This window comes from Triticum dicoccoides, chromosome 3A, assembly GCF_002162155.2.
Source record: "Triticum dicoccoides isolate Atlit2015 ecotype Zavitan chromosome 3A, WEW_v2.0, whole genome shotgun sequence".
Taxonomy (NCBI): domain Eukaryota; kingdom Viridiplantae; phylum Streptophyta; class Magnoliopsida; order Poales; family Poaceae; genus Triticum; species Triticum dicoccoides.
This window is the reverse complement of record NC_041384.1, coordinates 530,983,044-530,993,126: the sequence shown is the minus strand read 5'-3', so window position 1 is coordinate 530,993,126 and position 10,083 is coordinate 530,983,044. Positions and strand designations below refer to the sequence as shown.

Below are 10,083 nucleotides of genomic sequence, written 5' to 3'. Positions count from 1 at the left end.
TACAGCCTACGTGCCCAATGGCATTGCTCTCGCAGGAAGCAATTCGGGGGCGCCCAAGCTGTTAACCCGGAGAGCTTTCTTGGTATTTGGTTCGCGGGAACCAAGAAACGAAGGATTCCAACGGATTTTTGTCTACTGTATGCAAGACATGACTAATGATCTCGATCCATCCTCTTTCCCTCTCTTTGTTCCCTCGATTCATGATTGCATGATTCTTTTCCCGGATCGAGTAGCAGCCTTCACTTTTCCTTTTCTTTTTTTCTAATCTCCTTTCTGTCCTAATGCTGACACTTAAACTCATCTTCGATCATAATAAAGCAATGTTCAGGGGGTGGAATAAACTACTCCCACGGAGGGAGCAGTTCTTGTGCATGCGTGTGATCTATTTCTCTCATCATCCATGATTTAGGATTTGTATGAATGACTGAAAGTGACTCTTTCGTACAGACAGACACAGACCCACTGCTCCAAGGAGCAAATTAACAAGTACGTACTATGCAGGACCTACATTTGGCCAAGCGCCACTCGTGTTATCTCCATTCGATCTATGTACAGATTACAAAGATCCCTAGGGACGGGCATCGGGGCGGCCATCACAGCACCAAATCGGATCAACGAAAACAAGGAGCAAAAACAGATAAGAAATACGCGCGCATCGGCGAGAGCGATGGGCAACCATGCATGCACGACGAGATAAAAGAAAGGGATGGGGAGGATCAAGGACGAGTCAGCGGCGGGCCGGCTTGTCGGCGGCGGCACAGTGGAGGGCGTGGGGCGCGTGGGGGCGCCCGTCGTCGAAGTTCTTGGCGTAGCTGACGGCGTCGTAGCCGAAGGTGCTGGGCCTGGAGGGCGGCGCCGGGGAGCTGCAGATGCACCGGGTCTCCTGCGCCAGCCGCCGCAGCAGCTTGCGCCAGGCCCGGTGCCCGCACCAGCCCACGCCCGGGATGGCGTCGCGCGCCGCCACCTGCAGGCGCCGCACCACGACGGCGGCGCGGTGCCGGCCGCCGGGGCCGGGCGGCGACCACGAGGGGGACGGCATGCACGCCGACATGCTGACGGGGCGGTGCGGTGGCGCGGACGACGGCTCAGTGGCGCCCATGCCCGTGATGGCGTGCTGTACCGCGGGGGAGTGTGGGGGGTGGTGGTGCGGATGGGAATGGGGAGGATCTCCTGGCAGTTATAATGGTCAGTGGCATGCCCTGCTGGGACGAGAGGGATGGTATTTTTGTGGATGTGTGGGGCGGACTGGTGGTAGAGAGAGTGCTGGGAGAGGTTAATTTTTTTGTGGTGGTTGCATGCATGCGATGGCCGATGCTATTTTTAGTTGGGCGGGTTCTGTGGCGGTTATTAGCGGTTACTTAGATGCATGCGGGCTTGATTTAGGATGAGAACGATTCTTGTGGAGCTTTATGCTCCGTACCAGAGCTTTTTTGGGTGTGATTTTATATTAATATTTTATTGCCATCTCAGTAAGTGTAATGTTTCATTTTGATGCATGTTGGAGCTTACTATTTAGTTATCGGGTATGGCCCTACTTGTAGTGAATCAAAAAGTAAATATTCAAATAACCAAGTTTACCTTCCTAAAAAAACTCACTTTATCCAACGCAAGCTGCAGTGCGTGGGTCCCGACGGAACTCAGTTTAGATGTTTGTTCCTATCAAAACTGGCCACCTTTTGACAATTACTCCCTCCGTCACATAATATAAGACACTTTTTACACTACACTAGTATTAAAAAACTCTTACATTATGAAAGAGAGGGAGTAGTTATTTCTTTTCAAACACCTATCTGCATCGTTAAGACCAAATTCGAAGGTGGTGCTTCATCATCCTGTTTAAATAAAACAAAATTAAATTTTTTTCCTCGGCAGGAGTGAGCCGAGCAGAAGAGCAGTAGAATCCTACGTGAGCCAGCCAACACATCACGTGGACTGCGCGCGCCAAACCCATCGATCAGCGACACCATTCAAAGCAAGTGTCAACACGCGAACCTACGAAGAAGAAATGCCCCCGGAAATCCTCGATCCTGGAATCTCCACGACATACTCCCTCCATTTCAAATTTCTCGTCGTAAAAATGGATGTATCTAGAACTAAAATACATCTATACATGCGACAAGTAATTCGGAACGGAGACAGATGGATATATCTAGAACTAAAATACATCTATACATGCGACAAGTAATTCAAAACGGAGGGAGTATCTGTCTGGGATTCCGCGGCGTCCAAGCGAGTAGTTGGTTCGCTCCATGCATCACGCATTCACGCATGATTTTAAGGCCAGCCACAGGTGGCAGTGGCGGTGTGGTAACGGAAACCTGTCGAGAGCTGTCGGGGGTAGCTAACAACTGTCAGATATAGCTGAATAGGAAGGAGCATTGCACTGCTCAAAAAAAAAAAAGGAAGGAGCATTGCAGGCCGAATAGACAAATCTTGTTGACCCTTGCAAATGGCGGAGAAACCATACTCAAAATGCCGTTACCATGAATGCATTGGAGGATGACACAGCGTGCCATTCTTACTTTCCAACACTGGAATGCTGCTAATCTGTCATCATGGAGGGAAGTCCCATCTCACTATCTCCAGCTGAAGACAGCGCATCTTTGTACCCGCGATACCAATGCTCCATGTGATTGTCTACTGTGGTAAGAGATATATAGTATATGTAACCACTTTGGTCTGCAAAGACTGCATTTCAGACCAAAAAATGGATCAAGGACCCAGGACCTATGCCACGTTGTAACTTCTTCTCTTATCTGAGCCATGCTGAGCGAAAATGTCAATATTTAAAACCTGCATCCCATCAAATATCAGGTTTCTCAGCATTCGAGCGTCTCTTGTCTTTTGTCTTTCTCTCCTCTATTAAGCCGAGCCCCATGGCGGCCTTCAAAAGTTTGTAGTACTATTTAGCTTCCCGTCAACATTTAATCCCATCGTGAGCCTGCATTGCAACATTGCACACTTGCATCCAGACACACACTGACAGACTCGTCCAGGGGTGATCCATCATCTATAACTGCAGCAATCCAAGGAACGCAATTATTTTAGCACCAACTTTACATTTCCAAGCTAGTCACATCACAGCACAAGTGCAGATATCTAGCAGGAAAAAAAAATCTCTTTTGATGCTCGATTTCAGTTTCCAGGACAGAACTCACCAGCTAACCGAACCAACAACACATCATTAAACAGAAGATTTTGGGAAGACATAACAGCCTGACCGCCAAACCATGAAGAGCGCGGTCATTTCTATGCCTATTTACATTTGTTACTGATCCAGGCCTTGCCCGACCAAAGCTCTAATGGATAAACACACGATGCGCAATACTTGGGCGGGAACCTTGCTACATCCACAGGTAAAATTCCATTGTTTCCAAACTAAAGCTACCTTAGAGTAGGAATTACAGACCCCATCTTGTACCGGCCAGTCGTCGATGTGTTGGTAAAAGTCCCAGCGCATCAAGTATGCTGGAAAAGTCTCAGCATTACCTTACTTGTTTTTCTCTTCAGGTTAAATTGGGCTTGACTTGAGGGCCTACAGTTCCAGAAATATTTTAAATCTAGCTCCTGTAGTACCATCGGTATTTGTAGTTTTAAATAGTTTGACCTGACAAACATAACATTTCGAATACCTTGTTAGAGGATGTAACAGCAGCTCTCCACTGTGGATCCTGTGTAGGGGATGGTCTGTCCCTGAACAAGGTAACCACTCTCGATTGGGTGGGCCTTTCCACTGTTGGTCGTTGAGGCATCTCTCTCATGACCCATAAAACAAATCCTGATGGCACCGATGAGCCTACAGAAAGTTTGCATTAGCAGAGCAATTCCATGGAAAGTCGATAAAACTGCGAACTGGTTGTGCTTTCCTGTGAACGGAACAATCAGTCTCAAAATGTAAGACGTTTTTTGACACTATCCTAACATTAGCAGAGTTCATTAACTATACCTATTTCTGCCATTGCAGTTAAATATACCAGATAGGCAATCGTGTTTCCAATAGGTATTCACATTAGTGCACAAGTTTGATTTTTGCAGTTAAGTAGCATAGCACAAGCTAATGACGTAAAGGCAGGAACAAAATAATTTCACATGTACAACAGTGAAAAAGAAGACAAACTCTTAATGATGACTAAGCTATACCAAAATACCAAGAAAATCTTCAGATATTACCATAATTGAATCTTTATTGATCTCACAGTGGGGTCCACTAGTACAGTATAAGCACAATATTGTGATAACAAGGACTAATGACAGGCTCGGTAATCTTCTAGCATTTAAGGCTTGAATCATCAAATCAAGACCAGCTTCAAGGTGGAGGAAGCTGAGGGTCTAAGCTCTGAGGCATTAAAGGTGGTGCGCATACTTAACCTACATCTACCACCATAGTAGCATGCTTTCTTCCGGTCGCTAACTTCCAGTGTTAACTACCTAAATCACATATAAAATCCAGGTCTAGAACATATGCACAAATACCTGACGGGCAATGGCGAACTAAAGAAAATCAAATGATACTCATCCTAAATTTAGTAAAAGGCCATAGTTCCGTTTTAGTGTTATTTCCAGATATAAACAACACATCATACCTATTAAATAATATAAAAATAATATAACAGCATTTTTTATGATCTCCGCCTCAGTCGAGTACCAATACAAAAGCACCTGCAGTGACAAGTAGGAAAATTGCAAGTCAATTAACAATTTAACTCCCAGCCCATGTATAAAGACCTCTTATTGCATAATGGAACTTACTGGAATATTAGTAACAAGTGCTAGTATAGCAGAAGACGAGAAACAGATAAGTGAGACAGCAGCTAAACTGGCAACCTGCAGAGAAGTAAGCCTTGAGAATTTCACATGGAGAAGCATGTTAAAGAATGTTAAAAAAGATACAGTTTATTTATAAATATCCTGCATTTTCTTAAAAGGGTAGGTAGGTCTAAACGACCCCCTGAACTATGGAGGTGTGTCTAGTTCACCCCCTGAACTATAGAACTATCTAACTAGCACCCTAAACTTGTCGTTTCCATCTACTTAACACCCTTGTCTGGTTTTGCAGAGTGCAGTTGCACATGTGGCTCATGAGTAGTGACCAAAGGGGATTGTGGTATTATTAACGGGTCCCACATATCAGTGCTATAAAAATTCCTCTATTTTTTCACCATCATTTTCCTTCTTCCTCGTCCTTATCTGTCAGCACATCTATCCTCAACGTCTTTCCCTACATCCTGGAGGTGGTGCTGGACGGAGGAAGCAGATCCATCCCGCCTGCACTATAACCCTTCCTCCTCCGTATCCAGCTTCGCCTTTACAACCCTCTCCCTCGCTCACACTTTCTCCTCTTTATTCCCACCTCCCAGAAACCCCTACACCCAAACCACCACCCGAATATGGAGGTGTGCCTTCATTCCCCTCGTCCTTCTATGTCAGCACATCTATTCTCAACGTCTTCAGCTGCATCCTGGAGGAGTCGCTGGACGGATGAAGCAGATCCATCCTGTCTGCACTATAACCCTTCCTCCTACGGTATCCTATCCAGCTTTGCCTTTACACCCTCTCCCACGCTGACACTTTCTCCTCTTTATTCCCACCTCCCAAAAAACCGAACACCCAAACCACCACCCGAACATGGAGGTGTGTGCTTCATTCCCCAGCCATGGAGATGCCAACGGTGGACGCAGCGCTGCTCCACCCTGCAGTCACCTCCCAGTGTGTTGGCCTCGGGAACGGCTAATCCCCAATGGCTCCGTTGAAACGGGATTGGGCATCCGGTGGGTGTGTACCGAGGGTGGCGGCAACAGCGTTCATCGGAGCCGAGGACTGCAGCAGGAGGCTCCTGCAACACCGCTGCAGGATCACGGGGCTGGAGGCAGGAGCTCACCCGAGGACCAAATCCTTGCAAAAGTTGAGCTATTCTTTGCTCCCATTCAAATTGAAGTGCACACGAGCTTCTCCTTGTCTATAAGCGCAGAAACTCTCTCCAGCCTATGCTAATCCATGCCCAAAGCTCGCCGTTTTCATGCCATGGAGCTGTGATCAGAGATGACAATGTGCCCCTCTGCTCCAAGCACCGTCTCGACGCCTGCAGGGTGCAGCTCTTGCATACTTGAATAGCGCTGACACCATGAGGTCGCCAACAAGACTTCGTCTCGCTCTCGTGGCGGGACAGTTGACAGCTAGGGAACTAGTCAGAGGAGGAGGCCGGAAGGAGCTGCTGCCTGCTGGGTGGGCTGTGCTGATGGTGAATCGCGGATGAGCAGACTGAGTTGTTGGACGGACACAGTAAATGGGGAATGATGAAGAAAAAAAGAATATGAGGGAGTGGCACTGGTACATGGGCTCTGTTTAGATCACACACCATGCACCTAGTACCACTTCTAAAAAAACAGCTTAGGGGGTTAAGCGCGTGGTTTTTGGATAGTTAGGGTGAGGTGTACCCTTACACAGTTTTGTATAATTCTAATCTAATCCTAATAACCAAAGAAAAAGAGGATAACCACATGTAGAGTGGTCTCAAGGGAAATGTACCTTCCACTTCTCAGTTGACACGGTTTCAGAACGTACTTTGCTCATCTTCGAGAACAATAATGCACCTTCACAAGATGATCACAGAACCAAGATGGCAAAGCCAAGGTGAGAACATGTTAAGAACCGAAGCCTCACTCCTTAATTCATGATAAGATGACATCATCTAATATTAGTACCAAATGAATGGGCATAAAAATTAGCAAGATGGGCAATGAACTAACAACAAACTAAATTAGAACTATAAACTTGATCTACTGGGATAAATACAGGACAATGGAATGAAGATAGTCTTAGGTTGAAAATTTCATGATTGGTATCTAGGGAAAATTTTGACATGTTCTACATGTAGACAATATTATATGCTTACCATAACATGACAAAGCAGCGCCAAGTACTAGAACAACTACTGAAAATACATCCAAATAAACCTGCAAAATAAAATGTTTGGCTAACGTCTATAAAGCAAGCAAGTTAAAACTAAATAAGCGAAATCCTAAATTCAATCAGCTAGTGGCAAAATATTAATATAAAGTGTGATAAACATAAGAAAACATGCAAGTCGATATTTTTTCCCAGAACTGATACAGTGGACACCTTGTGATAGACTCTCCTAGTACTAGCATGGAAGTTGAGACATAATACAAACAGAATACTGAGATTTTGTAACTCAAGGAAAAGAAAAAAGAAGAACTAGCACCATCTCTAACGATATATAATGTTTGGTACTTTGGTCTGCAGACTTTCCCATTATTCTGCATTTCCCATGGTAGGTTTAGCAATACTCTAGTTTGACAAGGAAAATAAAAGAATTAAACTGTACGCTCGTGATTTAACAAAATGGCCTCCTGAAATCAATAGAAATTTGGTAAAGAAAATGATAATGCAATTTGTGCATACCCCAACATAGAGTAGATGCAGTTTGTGTAGCGCAATGACATTGACTTCGCAGTGTTGATACATAAAAGTTTCGGAATTCATTTGAGATAAATATGCTAGTTTTCCTCAGTTGACAAAAAAGAAGAATGATACAGTTCAAAATAGCTGCAGCAAGTGCATGGGTCCATAGGCAGCTGGATATAGAACCAAAAGGTAGTATACAGGGAATAGAAGATTTGTCTAGAATGGATCAGAAGCAAGACTAGCTAGATTTCTACTCCCTCCGTTCTGATTTACTCGTCGTGGTTTTAGTTCATAGCTAGATTTCTACTCCCTCCGTTCCGATTTACTCGTCGTGGTTTTAGTTCAAATTTGAACTAAAACCACGACGAGTAAATCAGAACGGAGGGAGTAGATATGAGCTTTCTGTTTTCCTTTTTCTAATGGAATATTTTGCGTGTTTTTGACAAGCTTATCATTCTTTATCACAAGGCTGTTGGATGTGGGACTTTATGCTCCCGGGTGGAGATTAGGAATCTAGCTTTATACAGTATTATAATTACCGGGCTCTGCAAGATTTCTCCTTTTCGTGCAGTATTGCAACAGATTGAGGATTTAAACTTTGAAAAGTTAAGATTTGTATGTCAATTAGAGCAAAATGCAGCGTCGAAGAAGAACCAAAACAGGATACAATAAGTTGCTGATCCTTCATACCTTTTTCAGTAGTGATGAATCAATAGGATTTTCTCCCCTACCAACCCAGATGAGGATGGCAAAGGCAAGCATAACAATAAATGACAGTACAAGCACCTGCAAGGAAAATAATATTAGGCCAGTAAATGGTTCTGCATAACAGATACTATATCATAGCAGAAGCATTATACTCCAACCACTGCTGAAAAGTTAAGATCACTAAAGTAGTGATCTAAACACTCTTATATTTCTTTACGGAGGGAGTACAGATTAGATGACAAACTGGGAAATTCTCCAACCACTGCGATCTATAAATAAAAAGGCACACACACTAGAAATATGCAGATCTGTATTAGCGAGAGGAGAAAAAAGGCATGGCGAAGTAGCCAATAAGTTATAATGATGGAAAGAACTTACCAAAATCACAAATTTTTGCCGGCTTCCAAGCTGTATTCCTGGGAAACACTTCCGACGGGCATCAGTAGGGCGGGTGCCAGGTTTGGTTTTTGTTCTGTCTAGTAAAGCTTCTTGGTGACTCCTTACATCATCTTCATCTTCATCATTTGTCTGATGACACAGGTCAACCCTGTAAGACCATTACTTTAGAAACATAAAGCGAAAAGCATTTGCAGCTGTAAATACATAAAAATAGAAGCAGGAAAGTGCAACATGAAGACTTCATCACACCACCAGGAAACTTCACTATCGAGGAGAATAAAGGAAACTATGAAAGGGTTTGTGTTGTCTTGCAAGCAAAATAACATGATCTTTAGAAGCATCATCAGAATATAAAAGCGGTTGTACTCATGTGTGCCAATGCACAAAGACAGCCTCCTGACAGGGGGTTACCCATTGGCAATAGAGAGGATTGTATCAGAATTGTTACTTATTGGAAATGACCAAGTGACAAAATAGAGAAAGATGCTGCTTATTTAACTTGAAACAGAGCTGGAGGAAAAACTTATACAAGTGTGGGACTCAGTGTGAGACATTAATCCTGTTGGTGCACCTACACCACTCATCGGTGTTGAAGGCCTCAAGGTGATGGGTTTCCAGTGGCGAGTGATATTTTGTATTGATGAGATGTGCTACAACATACAAACGAGTTTAAAGTGGTATTTATGTGACTTTGACCTGTACAAAGGACGAGAGTACACCCAAGTGAAGTAAATGAAGCAAGAGTAACAATGTCTTCTATATCAATGACAGACGGTCACTTGGTACCACACTGGGAGGTATATCATATATATGATCTAGGATCAGCCCCGCAACCTTGAGTGAGTTGAAGTTAGTGAAGCCCAAACCATGCCTAGTATCTCCATCTAGTCTGTATAGTATATGAAGAAGCTTTTTTGCATAACACAACTTTAACAAAAGAAAAAGGAGAAAGGAAGATGAGGCGTCGTATTTTACGCATTTTAATGTTTCTTCAATGGCATTTAAATGCGGATATGGCTGGCCAAAAGTCTTATGGATTATACATATGATGCATCTATTGCCAAGAAACTCTCGATATGGGACGTAGGCTCTCTGCTCATCCAACTAATGAGTCGTGATTAAAAACATAGATCACGATAAACAGAGATAGGTATCCAATGGTCCTCCAATGGCACAAATAAGAGATGACTCAAAGTCCCACGTTTGCCATGAAATGTACTCCCTCCGTTCCTAAATACAAGTCTTTTTAGAGATTCCAATGCGGACTACATACGGAGCAAAATGAGTGAATCTACACTCTAAAATAGGTCTATATACATCCGTATGTAATCCGTACTGAAATATGTAGAAAGACTTATATTTAGGAACGGAGGAAGTACCTGGTTGTGTGAAAGCGCAAGGTCAGATAACCTACGCTGGTACTAAGAAATTATACCACATGTACTTAAGTGTGAAAGGATCGTTCTTTTAAGCAATATTGGTTATCAACTCTGAGTTAAGAGGAAAATCTCAGCCAGGGTAGTAAAATTACACTTCTATTATCCCCTTCAC

At 43.7% G+C, this 10,083-nt stretch overlaps 2 protein-coding genes across 3 annotated transcripts in view; both read right to left on the bottom strand.

The window, feature by feature from the left end:
* Positions 1-383: 383 nt before the first annotated feature.
* On the bottom strand, positions 384-1,099 carry LOC119272528. The gene has a single exon (XM_037553997.1). It carries the CDS (start codon positions 1,097-1,099, stop codon positions 728-730), a length of 372 nt encoding a protein of 123 aa, XP_037409894.1. The 3' UTR covers positions 384-727.
* Positions 1,100-3,039: 1,940 nt separating this feature from the next.
* The window catches only part of LOC119269008 (tobamovirus multiplication protein 1-like), an 11,048-nt gene continuing 4,004 nt past the window's right edge, over positions 3,040-10,083 (bottom strand). For both annotated transcript variants that reach the window (XM_037550749.1, XM_037550750.1), the window contains 8 exons: positions 8,512-8,680; positions 8,116-8,211; positions 6,893-6,953; positions 6,526-6,590; positions 4,750-4,824; positions 4,584-4,659; positions 3,633-3,796; positions 3,040-3,535 (listed from right to left, as the gene is read on the bottom strand). In XM_037550749.1, coding sequence (XP_037406646.1) covers positions 3,512-3,535; positions 3,633-3,796; positions 4,584-4,659; positions 4,750-4,824; positions 6,526-6,590; positions 6,893-6,953; positions 8,116-8,211; positions 8,512-8,680 — 730 coding nt within the window. In that variant the 3' untranslated portion in view covers positions 3,040-3,511. The remainder of the gene's footprint in view (positions 3,536-3,632; positions 3,797-4,583; positions 4,660-4,749; positions 4,825-6,525; positions 6,591-6,892; positions 6,954-8,115; positions 8,212-8,511; positions 8,681-10,083) is intronic.